General features: G+C 30.9%; 1 protein-coding gene across 1 annotated transcript in view; it reads left to right on the forward strand.

Moving 5' to 3' along the window:
• LOC143151992 (putative G-protein coupled receptor No18) overlaps window positions 1–13980 on the forward strand; it is a 34962-nt gene extending 20982 nt beyond the window's left edge. Inside the window, exons 3-6 of the mRNA XM_076321581.1 lie at window positions 1726–1838; window positions 5991–6324; window positions 10860–11160; window positions 13643–13980. Coding sequence (XP_076177696.1) covers window positions 1726–1838; window positions 5991–6324; window positions 10860–11160; window positions 13643–13818 — 924 coding nt within the window. The 3' untranslated portion in view covers window positions 13819–13980. The remainder of the gene's footprint in view (window positions 1–1725; window positions 1839–5990; window positions 6325–10859; window positions 11161–13642) is intronic.
• Window positions 13981–16783: the final 2803 nt, after the last annotated feature.

Here is a 16783-nt window from a genome sequence, read left to right on the forward strand (position 1 = left end):
TGTAATACTAAAAGTTTGAAATGTACTGGAATTCAAATATTAAATGTAACATTTGATACAATACCGCTTGACGATATCTGTGAGAAAGTAATCACAATCTTGAATCTGCCATTGACGCTTGCAGCTACCCAGTTTCAATCTTTAAGTTCGAGTCCATTGACAGAACGTTCCCTCGCAAATACATCCATTTACAGATGAAAATGGAATACAGTGTACATAAAGCGAAACGCATGAAAACTTTACTATCAACGCATCCACAGACTCCCAATGATATTATTCGCAGTGCTAGCGAAATGTTGGAGTCATTTCCCACAGGGATAGCTACCTCAGACGTCTTAGACCGAAGATCCTCGTATACTTAACGGTGTATTCTGGTTTAGAAGATTCAACAAATCGATGTTACGATCGTTATATTTTCTTAGAGTCACGAGTCTTAAAAATTTACCTTCAAAGTATTATAATAAAATTCGAAAATAGAGATAGAGAATTTTAAAGGTTTTATAGCTATAAACTTTATAGAAGTTTATTCATTTTTCTTTTCCTTTTTCTCAGCCTTTAGCGCATTTGTTATTTGCAAAAAGTGTCAAAAAGACATTCTTTGGTAAAGTAGGTACATAGATTGACTAGAAAATATATAGAGTGAACGCTATACATTGACCATATAAAGTAATATCCGCTTTCGAATAACAATTTTTATGTCAAATTCAAGTAATCGAATTCTTTCCTCACAGTTTGTAGTTGTGTAGTGCTAGCGAACCATCATATCGATACGCGTGGCTAGCGGCTGCAGAAGAATGTGATCATTATATTATTTCATCAATTACCAAAATTAAAACTTTGCATTCTTCAAAACAATTTTGTAAGACCAACGTCCGTATTATCAATGGACTCATGAGGTCTTCCCGATGAAAGTGAGTCTAGATTTAACTTTATTTGGCTTACATTTATTCATACGCAAAACAAATCATTTTTAAGCTACAAAAATACGTTCATCTACGAAAAGATGAACATGTATACAAATAAAAAAAATATACTAGTTTTTGAATTTCTATAGAAATTTTTATTTCGTATTTTTCACCAAGTGAAGGTAATGAGAGACTGGCGCGCTGCTGCTCTATCTCATTCATTCTCGGTGTATCTCATTCATTTTTCAGCCCCAGCTAGTGATATATAGTAAACGTATTTTTTTAAAACGATATTTTACTATTTAGACACTGGTACTCTAGTTACCACTAAAACAAATGGCTTGTATTTTCGTATACATAAAACGTCGGTGCCTCGTTATTGGTGGACCTAAAAGTACGTCGATATCTGTAACACTTTTGTTTACGACTATGGGAAGTTGTCAAATTAATGCTGGTAAGCGAATTTCACATTTTCGAAGGCCACTATTTTATTAAATGTTCTTGTATCTCATTTATACTGATTCAGATGAAAGCTTCGCTCGTCTAAATGAAAAAAGAAGATACAAAATTGTTATTTCGGATAATGAGGGATGTAAATTTATCAAAACACGATATAGTCATTTCTACCTCATATATTGACAATTACTTGAAATTTCATTTACGATTACTCACGATAGAAACAAATATCCGTGCAAAACCTGAATGGTATGCGTTCTTCAGCAGTTTTCTTTCCTGAATTCCTTTTTTCAGAATACCCTCTTAAAGAACTATTAACATCCATATTGTAAATGCGATGTCTAATGAAACGAATTTGACAAAGCTCACAGGTGGTACTTGGGAATTGGGCGAAGTACTCTGTATATCCTGGGTTTCTCTCGACATTCTTCTCTGTACTGCCAGCATTCTCTCGTTATGCGCCATATCCATAGACAGGTAAGTTGTTGCCTGCATTCCTGAATCACGGCACGTAAATGAAACGAGATTACTGGACAAGTTTTCCTTATGCGCTTCACATAGACAACTCTATCGACAATGAAATCACACCGTGGAATATCCTCCAGTACATGTTTGTTGTTTAGTTGGCGGGAATTTCGAAGAGACGGATTTGTCGGAAAGTTTAAACACCGTTTACCGCAAATTAACTTGCCGATCACGTTCCACTTTTCTCTTATCCCCGTGTTTTGTATCAATTTCTGTTTAACTGGACGACTACTGGGTAGATTATTACCTGGCTGAAAATTAGAAGTTCTTAATCAAACCGCGATGTAGATTGATATCACTGCGATTACAACCTGCGGGAACAAGCGATGCATATTTTAATTTCTTGCAAAACATTGGAAAGCAAACCTACGAATGGTCGTTTATAATTAATATTACACAAAATGAACGCATTTAACGTAAAGTAGAATCTCCACAGGATATTTCAGTAACAATTGCCATTGAAAAATATTCGAAATCCTGGGAGTTACAGATAATTCTTTCAGCGAGTGTTTTATATGTTAAAAGCGTCGTCTTATGATGGTAATGATTTTTTCAGATATAAGCATTATCAAAATATAAAAATTATCGGCACGATTATAATGCTTACTGAAATGCATAAATTAAAATGGAATTTAATGCAGTCTATTATGATCCTGCATTTTTTCAAGATCCTGTATTTAACTGGACATCCTTTATTATAAAATAAATAAACAGAAAATATTATTATATTTAGAAAAATAAGTATGTACGTACATACTTTAAAAACGTTTAAGGAGTATATTACACTTTAAAAATAATTTTGAGGATTTTCTCACGATAAAACTAGATCATTTGTAAAATGCTTTGATACTTTTCAGTGTTCTTTCTGAAGTACAACAGTTTATTTTCTTTGAGAGCATTTAGAATTGCAAAAAGATTTTTTGATTTTTTCTTCTTCATTAAGATGTAGAAAGACCTAAATGATACACACGGTAATGCTATTACGCCTCCCCCCCCCCCCCCCCCGGGACGAAACACACCTCTTCAATTTTTTTCAATGGAATGCCATATAAAGTTTTGAAATTCTGAATAATCGTTATTGTTTCGAACAACATTTGTCTAAACACGTTTCTGTCCGGTAGCTTCTATAGTTGAAGAATTATAACAAAAAAACTGTTAGATAAAGGTAATTAGAAACTTTGAGAACTATTAAAAACTACGATACTTTGTAAAACATTTTATTCAAAAAAATAAAGTGTCATAGAATGCTCTTGTGAGAACAATCAAAAGCACTATTTACGTATTACGTATAGACATTGGGGATTCATTTGCATTAAAAATGTTTGCAATTTGAGTATGGATCAGATAAATATATTCTACGAATTAATAAGCTTATTTGGTGAAAAATTATCATATTTACTAAGTTATCATGACTCATCTGCTCTGAAAGTATATAGTGAACCATCGATAGCAGATGCTGCTTCTTCGGTGGCAATCCACCACTTGTTTCAGTAATGATCTTCCATCGCGTATCGACTGCACTTTAACATTTGCAGGGATCACACGGTGGAGATCCGTCTCGCATTGTTCTCAAGCGATTGGTCTAATTTTGATATCTATTACCGTCACGATCGGTAGTAAAGATCTCGCTCCATCATTAAACGGAGAAGTTGCAAGGTAAGCAGTAATCTCTAGAGTGAGATCTCAGTTGTCATATTTGAAGCGAGTTCCCAGATAATAGCTTTCAAACCTTGTTCCAATAAATGATTTTTTCTCAAATCATCGTAAATTAGAGTTAATACTTTTATAATCAACCGAGAACGAGCGGGCCTAAGATTATATTTACAGAGGTTTTTAGCAACACTTGCATCTTATTAAGCACACAATGAAGTTTCACTTTCAGGTCAATGACCGTGCACTGATATTTTATTGATAGAAACTTTATGGTGAAAAATTGAAACCATGATCTTCATATTTTCAATGCAATGGCAACTTTTGCGAATAGCAAGTTCAAAATAAATATTTAAATTTTCAATCAATTGTACAGTATGTATTTCCTATACAACCAAAGCATGTGGTTTCTTTTATACACTCGAGTAGTCTCAAACTTACTTTTAAATATGATTAATACATTCTTTTTCTAGTATATTCGTATTTATTATGGACGTGGCCCGAATCCAACAAAATAAATCAGTATTAAAAACGTTGTATCTTCTCTATTACTTTAAATATTGGTTTAATGTTTTGGGAAAGTATACATAAAAAAAAAATCGATTGTTTAAATTATAGAAGTGGTGTTCCCCTCTAAACTTACAATTATGGATCACTACCATCGTGGGATAACTCTCGTACCGTGTAACTTTTACTCAAAAAATTGTTCTGTAACTCCCACAGTTTCAAATATATTATATGTAAATAGTAACAGTTGCTAGTTGCTTTATTCACCTGAAAGTAAATTTTCTAACATGAAAATTAGAAGTGAAAAATTATCCGAGTAAAACTCAAGTTACAGTAATATGCCTGTTTAAGCTGTTAATATTTATGTATAATCAAGCATGTGCTGCACCCGTAAATTTGTAGACAGGATCAATTTAAAGCATACTTTCAATAATGAACAATGTTTCTTCATAATTTTACCTTATATTAATTCTCAGTTGCGAAAGGATTATTTATTTAGTAGAAAAATAATTTATTCTTAGGAATAATTTCGATTGTAAATAGTGGAATTAAGTGCGTAAGTTAGTACTGAGAATAATAAAAATATCCTAAAAATTCCTGGAAATGATAGATCATTAACTTTACAATGACTGAATTTGCATTTTATTCATTTCAAATTTATTTTGCTTATAATTTATTTTATATAAACTCTTTCATTATTTTTAAACTAATGAAGACTCCATATTTGACATTATTTGAACGATAAGTTTTAGTTTATACTCCAACTTATAAAGGATTAAACAAAATTAGTTGCAAAGAATTATTGCAAACATTTTGCGATGTACAATATTATACATAAATACAGGGTGTATCTTTTGTTTGGCTACCATTTTTTAAGCATTTCCGCTAGTCTACCAAAGAAATGTTTTAAACAAGTTTGTAAGTTTTGGGTTGACTATACACTTATATATTATAAATTTTCAAAAAATGTAGTTTTCGATATAAAGTCTATGTTAGCATTTTAAATGTCACGCTTATTTATGTTAAAGGGCATAAAACAAATTTTTCTCGAGGACATATTTTGTAAACTTGCAAGATCATCTAAGTTTTCTTAAACGAAACTGTATATTTCTATTATTCTGATACAATAACCGAGATTAATACAAATCCAACAACTTATAATACAATACTATGATATTTGCGTGACGTTCAACAGTTCATATAATACAAATAGTGAAGTAACTACAGTCAAAAAAATTAATAAAGGAAAATTCATTTTAACAAGCGCTTAAAATAATGTCTATCAACATCAATATATTTCTGTAAATTCTGGAAGATTTCACAGAGTATTAGAATCAACAACTTAAAATGATATTCCCACAATATCGAAAAATATGAGAATGTATTAGAACTGCATGTACTAATATTAGTGAGCAATTTATAAAAAGGGCTAGAAAATTATTCATTACGCGTTTAGAGAAATGTATAATTTGTAAATGTATCATTAAAATAATTTTTCGTCCATTAATCTCTTTATCATAGTTATTTTACTATTTGCATCAATTGCTCAATTTTTATGAATTTATCGTACTTAAGACCACTCAAAGGTCATTTAGTATTCGTCTTGGCTTCACCTATCGTGTTAATAAAAATATATAGTTTCATTTAAGAAATCTTCAATGACCTTGAAAACTCGAAAAATATGATCTCGAGAAAAATTGTTTATATATTCTAATATTTACTCCTTTGAACCAAATAAAGTTTCTTTTGACGTATTTTTCTCTCCATCAAAAATAAGTGAAATATTTTGCTCAAGTTAAGTGCAGCATCTTTTACGTATTTCGATAAAGGAAACTTTATACGAACCCAGTTCTTTATTCTCAGTACCAACGAACATATCCACTTTGACCATATGTCCGATTTATATTTCGTTGTAAATTGTTTAAACGAGCCCAATTTTGATTTTAGGTACCTAGCTATAACTCAGCCATTGATATACAGTCGACGACGTCGAAGCAAAAGATTGGCTGGTTTAATGATAGTTGCGGTCTGGGTCCTGGCCGGGGCTATAACCAGTCCACCTTTATTGGGATGTTTTCCACGTGGAACTAATCACGACAGTAAAAAATGCTCGTACAATATGGACTCCTCATACGTGATATTTTCTGCGATGGGTTCCTTTTTCCTACCGATGCTAGTAATGCTTTACGTTTACGGCAGAATATCTTGCTTGATCGCGAGCCGCCATAGAAACCTGGAAGCTACTGGGAATGAAAATGTCCGACCACGTCGCAATGTGTTGGTAAGGACACTTTAAATAATAACGAACTAGTTAATTAAATAATTTTAACATTGAATATATAATTTTAAGGTTGAAATTACAAATTTCAATATCATTTAAAATAAATTTCAGGTACAAAAAAGCGTGACTTATACGCTAAAAATACAATATGTTTTAGTTTCTTAAGAAAAAAAATACCAAAATTCATGTTCATAAAATCAAGGTGCGTTCTGTCACATGAGAAGGCTTTATTTGATATTATATTTATTTGAATCGCTAAAAATTGTTGCATTCTTAAGAATTTTTTTTAAGGAAACAGTTAAAGGTATAAATATATGTAAATCTTCGCAGGTATATTTATGTGATTCTAGTAGCAATATAAATGCTTTTGTAATGATTTTGAAAATGTATCGGCTCTTATTACGTGTTTCAATTAAATGGCTCTCAATATGGACGACCAATTTCTATGCTTTCTGAATTTATGAACACACAAGTACTGGTAACATATTTACGTACAGTATTAGACATTTACATGAATTAATCGAAAAATTATTGAAAACTTCTTCCTCACTGTAATATGTAATATGAAAGAATAATATACAAACATCACTTTAAGTGTGCATTATTTTCTAATGTTTTATAAAAATACAGATTTGGATGCTCATATCCGAAATTTTTATACACAGAATCGCTAAAGGAAAAGATTTACATTACATTATTATAAAAGGTGTCCCAGTAATCATTGTATAATCCAGAATGGGATAATTTTACGTGAAAAAAAAAGTAAAAAATGTAAAATAAAATTTTTTCGTTCAAATTTTTGTTTTCGAGGAAATCGATTTTGAATATTCTTCTAGTTCATGAGCACTTAATACTTGAAATGTTAGGTATTAACAATTTGTTTTAAAATTTTTAGTTCGAAATTCGAAAAATTTGCGTGATTCTGAAAAGTGGAATGTAACCGTGTCAATAACAATCGAGAAGCGTGACGTACGCAAAACGTTTAAAGGTTTAAAGAATGATTAAAGTTAGAACAAATTCACGTTAAAGAATTTTATTATTTAGAATAAACAATTTCGGGTATATACATTGTTTAAATAAATCCAGGCTATAAGGCCTACCGATTTCTATTTTAAAGCCTACCGATTTATAAATTTAAAGGTATTAATGTTATTTTATAAATAGGAATCAACTCTATAAACGTTTACTGGAAGTTCCGATTATAAACTAATTTAACTACAGTAGTTGCCTTTGAAACTTTCAATTTTAAAAACTAATTGTCTCCTGTTCTTAAATGTCCCTCATTTCATTAAAGAGAGTCCATCGAATGAATGCCCCTTGAGTAATCTTTATAACTAACGAGGCAAAAGTTAAAATACGCATATAAAATGCTTTTTATATAGAAAAACATGAATCTATTCTTTACATTTTGAAAAAGGTAAAATTAATATTGAGTGATGAAATCTGTAATTCAAATTTTCTTTATAACATTTATAATGAAAAATCTATGTTCTTTCCAATACTTTTTTATTTACAATTATATCTTTATTCCATTTTATAAATGAAAGAAGTAGGAACATGCATGTAAGTACGTGAAATTTACATGAAAAGTGGTTGCTTAAGTTACTTTTTATCAATTCTCGATTACCTTCGAAAGTACATTGTTATGCATTTTTAAGAGACATTCAATGCTTCAAAATTTTTCATTGGGTATTAGTTATAAATTGCCAGAAATGGAGACTCTTAAATTTATAAATATATCATTATTGTTTTTAATTGCCTTTTTTACAACGAATAATATGTTTTCAATATTATAGAATGAAATATAGAATATAAAAACATATTATAAGTTAGTCAAGTGACCATATTAAGTTTTCTAGTGAATACCGTAGAGAAATGATCCTATATTATATAAAAAATATGGTAGAAAAAGTGTGAAAACTAATTTTGAGAAAATTTATTTATTAAAAATGTTGTTTATTACATTTCAATCGTTATTAAAGTAACTACCTCCTAAGTTGACACGTTTACTTTAACGTTGTTTCTATTCTTCGTAACAGAACCGTAAATTTTGTTACAACAACTCCCTTAATACGTCCGTTACAGACTCTTGAATATTTTATAATATGTCACGTTGTATTTCATTTTGAAAATGAAAAAAAATTCTTCTTCGAAAACCTAATGAATATGAACCTTGTTAAAGAACTATAAAATTGTATTCAGTCAACAATTTACGAATCAAAATGGTCGAATATGAAGCATTATTATTGGGATCAAGAATGTAAATTGTATCTAGTTCTAGTCGATTTTAATGAAACTTTGCAAACGGGTGAAATTCTCTAAAACATGCGACACCGATTTTTTTAGTGCCTCGAATTTATATTTAGAGGTTGAAATTACTACGTTTCAGTGTTTAATGCTTGAAACCTATTAAACAGAACAGCTCAAAGAAAATGGAGCTAAGAAAAAATATTACACATAAAAATTGCTCGATTTTTTTACAAAACATAACCCGACATAAGCCAATAGGTAACAATACCTAGAACAATCATTTTTACATTGAACATTTCATGTATATAGCATTGTTTGCTTGCTAAAAATTCATCGATGCAAGTAACAAAACGAAACTTACAAAAACATGTACACAAAGCGTTACAGTTCTTCTTCAGTATTCATATACACCGGTGAATATATTCTTTCATCTTGCGATTTCTTTTTCTCTCCAAAAACGAACTTCAAAGTAAAGGGTCATTTTGAGACAATAGAGAACACCCAGTAGACTGTAATGGACGTACGAACAATCGCGGAATTGCCAGAAGAAGACTTCCAGTCGTGTTACGAAGAATAGGAACAAAGTTAAAGTAACTGTGTCACCTCTGCAGGGAATTAGTGTTGCACGATTTTGATAATAAATGAACTTTTATGTAATTGGTCATTTTACTTTTACATCAGACCGTAAGTACTTTAATAAAAAATAAATTTGAAATAACTCGTAATGTGTTTATTTTTCGAAGATCTTTCGTTAATTTACGTTCACGCACGCAAAACATTTAGAACAATTTTTAGAAAAAAATTTATTTAACAAAATAAATGGAATTATTTGTACAGAAAAATCCAACTACACTTTACAACTGTATTGTTCCATCAGTGGAAAAAGATGTCACAGGAAGTTGCAATACATGGCGACCTTCAATTTCTTCTGATATCATTTTCTTCTATTTTTAACCAAAGAAACGACTACTCCTAATTATGTAACTTATCCTGTACAAGTACAGCTATAGTAAAAATATTGTTACACGAAATACATAGAACTCCTTCCTGATAAATAGTTATTTAATTCATTATTCTAAATTCCGTATGTACCTTAATTATGCGAAATTTAAAAAAAATATGTCAAGTAAGTGTTCTTTTTTCAATGAAATATCAAAAAATTAAAAATTTATAAAATAAATTGAGAAAATAGTGTCACAGTTTAAGGGCAGTACAATTTATACCATATAAAGAGCTCCAGAAAATTTTAAAATAAAGAAGGAAAATGAAATTTGTCACTATTCTTAATAATCTCTACTTATAACAATTGACGAGATTTATTCTGCATATTATATAAATTCAAAATACTATTTTACATAACGAATAATAATGGTACAAGACAATGTGACCTTAATTCTAAATTAATGTATACGTATTAAACTCTGTCATGAAATTCAAATATACCATCAACTTCTAAATGCAATAAAATTATTGTACAAAGTATTTCATGTAGTGTACCCGCTTTAGTCCTTCTCTTACTTTCGTTAATACGAAAAACGGTGTCAGAAAAAAGTTATTTGTTTTTAAAGAATAAATATGATGATTAAGGCCATTTTTCTCAAGGTTATTTTTTTCTAATCTGTATGGTCATCGATGCTGTTCCTTGTGCTAGTGATACACTTTTATTACTACACTACTGTAGCTGATAAACAAACAAATTTTATCGTGCAGAACGTGTTGACCTTTCAATGATCTTGAATATGAAAAGTCATTGAAATTTTAAGAAACCAGAGTAGTTGATGGTTCTCTTTATATACACAGAAACCTTAAAGTTATATACAAACATAATATACGTACATATACCCCTGGTGATATTTTATACATTTTATATACGAAACGTCGTGTTTATAATAAATAACGTTTAACACAAAAGCTTCTTTGTTCGAGAGAAAGAAGAAACTATCGTTAATTTTATTTTAAACATTTTATTCAAAAAAAAGAACAACGTTCATATTTCTATCTTCCTCGATCGTGACTTTTTTTATTCAAAATCGTTTGATGGTCAACATATCATATATAGTTAATTTTATTTATATTTTGTCATTTACCATGATATGAAATGCGAATATAACATGACGATTTACAAAACGAACAATGACGGTGATCTCGAAAGAAATAACCCGAAGAAAAGAAAGATGCAGGATAAAAGAAAAACCCTATATAACGAACTGTTTGCTATTTCAACGATTCAACGATTATCTCTGATTGCGCGCAAACGTGTTTCAACTTATGCCAATTTTGCGCAGATCGAACGAGCAATGAGCACCAGGGTACGAAAAACCGAATGTATGAGTAATACTGTGACCTGTGAGAGGACTTCTGACGAAGTGGACCCACCGACCACAAGCAAAAAATCACGGATCGTACGCAGCCATCAGCAGAGTTGCATCAATAGAACAGCTAAGGAAACAAAAACGGCTGGCACTTTAGCAGTGGTCGTAGGTGGATTTGTGGCATGTTGGTTACCATTCTTTATCCTCTATTTGGCCACTCCATTTGTGTCCGTAGATCCGCCGGACGTCCTGATGCTAGCGTTAACGTGGCTAGGTATTTATGATTTATATACAATCTAAGAGAATCGGACAAATTTTTTAACAGCTATACTATTTTGAACATATGTCTGAAAGTAGACAAGTTAGATATCGTTCGGAAGATCTTAACTGGAGATTTCTTTTTAGGATTCCAGTCTCTCTCTCCCTACTTCTGTCTCGAAAGGTTCCAATTATTCTCTGTTAATAACGGTTGACAGGATTTTTCTTTGCAGCAAAGTGCAATATTAAAAATTGCCGAAACATTTTTTCTTCGAGAACAAATATCATAGTCACATTTTTTAGATGACATCGTATAATTTCTTCCATCTGATATTGTAGGTGGTATCGATGTAAATTCGCTGATATTGAACGAAGTTGGACTTCTTCGATACTTGCTTTGAACATTATTCGTAAATATAATAAGATTGTTTATCAAAGAATAAATAAAACATTAACCTACTCCGATGATACTTTAGTACAGTTTACGTATTTATCAGGTGTTCGATAATAATACGATTACATTTAGTTACAAAGGAATACGTGTATCTAAATGTTTTAAAAATAAATATAACTTTCTGCTTTCTAGTATCTCTGAGCTTACAGAAATGCGATTTTTATATTAAGAATATATATACAGCATATACATATATATATATATTATATATATATTACTCTACAGTCTTTTATATCGTTCTTTCATTTAGTCCGTAAATTGCAGTTCAATGAGTTAAAAACACGTTTCATACTCTTCTTTTTCGCTGATACAGTCAGAACTGGCGATAATCTTAGCATTGCTAGATATTAAGTAAGACGAAAATATGAAGCAGTCCACTTGTGTATTATTTCACCATTTCCGAGTAAACTTGTTTATTTAATGTACGTATTTTCAAGCGTAGCTAAGAAATAAGAAAAAAGTTTCCTTTCTATTCTCTCTGAGCTCTTTTTAAAATTGTAAATGAATAGAAGGTTATGCTTTCAAGTTTTGATACATTAGCATAGCGAAAATATGCTTGAAACAAACACATGGTGAATATCTTAAGACCTGTAAATTGTAAAACAGACAACTACTTAAGGTGCAAGATTCTCCGGCAACAAGTATTTCTCCGACATCTACACTATGCACACATATATATTTCCATATCTGCTTTTATTCACTTTATACTATATAAAATTATTTTGCGAAATTGTTTAATTTTTTATTATTGTTACGAAAGTAAATGTAATCGAATTTAGGTCATATTTAATACCCAAAAATATAGTATTCATCTTGTAACGCTTTTCAGGTTAAATCTTGAATGTTACACAATAATAACACGTGAAAATTCAAGAAAAAAGATACGATATACAATAGTTTGTATTCGAATACTCGTCTTTTGAAAGCTACATGCAAATTTTTTTCTAAATTTCATATATTAGTTTATTGTGGAATATTTACGGTTTTCGAAGAGAACTATGATATAATATAAAAGGTCAAAAAACGAAAACCATTTTTTCTTGTTCTCTTAAAAAGTACCGAGAACAAACAGAAGAAATTTATTTAACCAAAAATATATAGATTGTCTTCCTTTTTTTGGTCAATTGAATTAACACACGATATGTTGACAAGAACAAGTATATATAGTATTTATTGAACATACGAGCAACTGTGGAAAAACGTGCCTTATGGGTTCTTAATATTTCGACCACATGGAGTACAGTCAATTTCAAAACAATATTATTAGTAATTCGTATTAGAAGCTCAGAAAATATCAAATAGACAACTTTATTGTTGGATTGTTAATAATGATATTGTAGGAATGTAACGAAATACGTATGGTTCGTGAAATTTGAAAAAATATGACAAGTAAGTGGTCTTTTTTCAATGAAATATCAAAAAATTAAAAATTTATAAAATAAATTGAGAAAATAGTGTCACAGTCTAAGGGGAGTACAATTTATACCATATAAAGAGTTCTAGGAAATTTTAAAATGAAGAAGTGACGAGAAAATGTGACGAGTGTTGTTTGGGATAGACGAGCGAGTGAAGTGTTTTCGAGGCGTGAAAGAAGAGTGTTCGAACAGAATGACAGAATGTTCGAACTAAGGTAAGAAAGACGAGCAATTGGGATGGCGCCAGACTGAGAAATTTTAAGCGAACGTGACCAGACGCGTAAAGTGAAAAAGGTTAAGGATTAGAATGAAAAGGGATGAATGCATGCGAGATAGGGTGCGAGAGAAACGCGATTGGGACACTTGTCAGAGATTTGTCAAAGTGAATCCAGTGAGAGTTACTGTGAACAAGCCTTTCTTTTTAAATAAGTAATATTAAATGAATTTCTTTACATTTTAAACCTCTAAACCTTAGTCACGTGGGATTTAATAAAGATAATCCCTACAATGTACACTTAGCCTAACGAGACACATTTTTTCACGATTGCTCTTATGTCCAACACAGGGAGGCATTTGTTCCTTTTTCCAATTATTACTGTTGGATTGTTAATATTCAATGTTGATTTCAGGTTGGATCAATTCAGCTATAAATCCATTTATCTATGCCTTTTACTCGGCTGACTTCAGACTTGCATTCTGGCGATTGACTTGTCGAAAATGCTTGAAGAGTAGAAGCAATTTGGATCGTAGCAATCGGAAGCTGCCAACTGCGGCCAATTGGAAGAAGGAAACATCGAGAACGTGAAGATCGAAGAACGAACACGAAATGAAAATCTTTTGATCGTAACGGTCGAGCCATAGGCCACTGTGATTTACCTAAGAGTACGATTTGTGTTATATCAAATGTGAAATAGAATTTAAACAATTTAAAGAAGACATCAACCACGTTCGTTTAACTTCCTCGAAATACGCCGTTTTATCAAAAATTTAAAAAGTTATTTTATCATTTGAGACAAGTGAACAAACGATTACAGTCTTTTATAAAAGAATGCGAATATTTTTATTATTCGGAAAACGTCTCGAAACTTTTTAATGCTTTATTATTTTATAAACAATTATTAATTTCGAATGTATTTCTATCTGTAAAGTAGTTTTAAAATCAATTTTATAAAAGGAAAAATTCATCGACTACTTCCACAGTGCAATAAACATTTTTCAATATCAAACTTAACAATTTACTTCGACATGACTTATTCGAGAGTCAGGTAATACATTCTGATAGTGGGACTAGTTGGACTAATATTGTCAATCATAAGCTAAGAAAAGATTTATAATTCATTTTTATTTTTATAAAACCGATCAGGAAATGAATAACCAAGCATAGTAGATTTTTCGAAACACAGTACGGCCAAGTTTTACAACGAAGGTAATAGTTTGAATTACCTTTGCTTTCGCATTCGTTAAAGAAACTTATTGTTTTATAATACTTTTTGCATCCTCTTTCGATAGTACTGGCTGTGTGCATTTTTTCAAAAAGTGCCTTTTCTTCTTTAGAAATGCTGGTGGTGTTAGTATTTTTAAAAAATATATATGGTATAACTGGCTGTTCTTTTTCTTCTTATTTTTCATAAACCGCAAGTCAATTGAAAAACATTTTTCACGCATGTACACACAATGTTGGTACATATTGTAGAAACTCGGACAAAGACATTAATCGTTTGTAATGACGTCGATATCCACTACCTGGCAAGGAACCAGGCACACAAATCATTTACCGGATTAAATATTGTTAACCGTGTTACTGGAACAAATATCCAGCGATCTAAACAATAGATTTATTCGCACGAAAGGAAGATTCACCCTTCGAACTGTCAACATGTATACACTCGAATAACGAATCATCGATACCATGCCTAAACAAACGATATTTATTTACTGAAATAATCCCTGTACTACAATTTTATGAAATTTGTTTTGTATCGAGAGCAAATGTTCATATGTAAATAAAATTTACATTTACTTTGTAGAACCAAACTCATAGGTTATAGTAAATTATAGAAAATAGTCTTCCTTAATCATTACGGTGTCTTGCCTGTATTTATCTACACATAGATCTCTGTCAATGTAAAATGTATGCAAGTATACCGATTTTATAACGTTACGGTGGTGTGTTTCATTTCGAAAATCCCTTTGAACCCAAATGACCTTACGTTTTCGTTTCTCCGCGGTGTGCTAATTACGCGATACCCCGGTGTTCCGTACTCGTATCATTGTAGGTGCGCACAATGAGGAATTATGTAAGTAGCCCATTTCAAGCGCGACGTCTATTTCACTACAAAGAGAATAACCTCATTTTATCTATTCAGGAGAGAGCGTAACACACAGAATCGTACAACAGTAACGATTTCAGCGCTATTGAGCGACAAAAGTGACGTCGTTACTTGTAACTACAGAACATTAGTTACATACCGAACCTGAGATATATGACAATTAGTTACGCGCGCGAGTACACACACACACAGAGAGAGAGAGAGAGAGAGAGAGAGAGAGAGACGCACACACAATGAACATGTGAAAAAAAAAATATATATATAACTAATTATTTATTTGAAAAAAAGTCCTCCATGTCTAATAAGAAATTGTCGGCAGATCTCAACATAGCCATCCACACTGATTTGTCTATCAAACAATTTTTAACTACAAAGAAAATTGTGGTGGTGCTCTAACCTTTGTATTCTCCAGATTTCAGTCTTCTTAACTTAAAATCATCTTGAAGACCGACATTTTCATAAAACTGCAATCATTCAAAAGACCATGACCGATCAATTGAACAGTCTCTCCAGTATCTCTATAAGCGCATAGCTTCCCAATAAATCTACTTTTACAAATATGCCACTACTTTTTAAACGGACCACGTATGTATCTGCAGCGTCAGAGAACTGTACTTCTCATAGTATATTATTTAAAATATTTTCCATCGTCGGTTGTAAAGACGTAAGAAAGGAAATTGGAAACTACAAAACTTGACAATTTTTGGACGAGTTAAAATTTTTCGACTTCGGTGAGATAATTTTGCTTGCGAGCCCAGTAATAAGAACTTTTTAATGCCATTCGATACCAAATTTTATATTCATATCGCTGAAGTAAAAGTAAATTAAAATTAATTGAAAGGAACCATTTAAAATTAAATAAGAGTATTTAGAACATACACACATTTTTGTACAGAATAATTTTAAAATATATTTTAAAAAACTGATCAATTTTGTTTACAATTATTATTCATTATTAAGTGAATCAAGTGGTATCGATGAGATCATTGAAAGGGGGAATACTTTATTTTTATTCCGGTGTAAATAGGGACACTTAAAAGAATTATCCGTATTCTATAATCAGTCGATATTATTAATTAAAACCGTATGATGTTGTAAAACAAATTTTCGAATACTAATTAGATCGAAACCGGTTATTCAGAAAAGAAATTTAAATTAATTTAGAATGAAAATAACAATACAAAAAGTTACTCACTCTGTACATCAAGAAAGAAAAGAAAATTTGTAATGCAGAAAGACGTGGATAACATAAACATTTCTTTGTGTTCATATATCGATCATCGGACTTTAACAACTGTAGGATTTCATTTTTTAAACTTACCACTTACTTGCGGCGCAGAAATTTTCTTGCACTTTAGGGGAACGCCTTCCAGAAATTTTGAAAACCATTGTTTTGAACGATTAATATCTTTCACATGTACACATTTTATTAAATACATT

Source organism: Ptiloglossa arizonensis, chromosome 10 (assembly GCF_051014685.1).
Source record: "Ptiloglossa arizonensis isolate GNS036 chromosome 10, iyPtiAriz1_principal, whole genome shotgun sequence".
Taxonomy (NCBI): domain Eukaryota; kingdom Metazoa; phylum Arthropoda; class Insecta; order Hymenoptera; family Colletidae; genus Ptiloglossa; species Ptiloglossa arizonensis.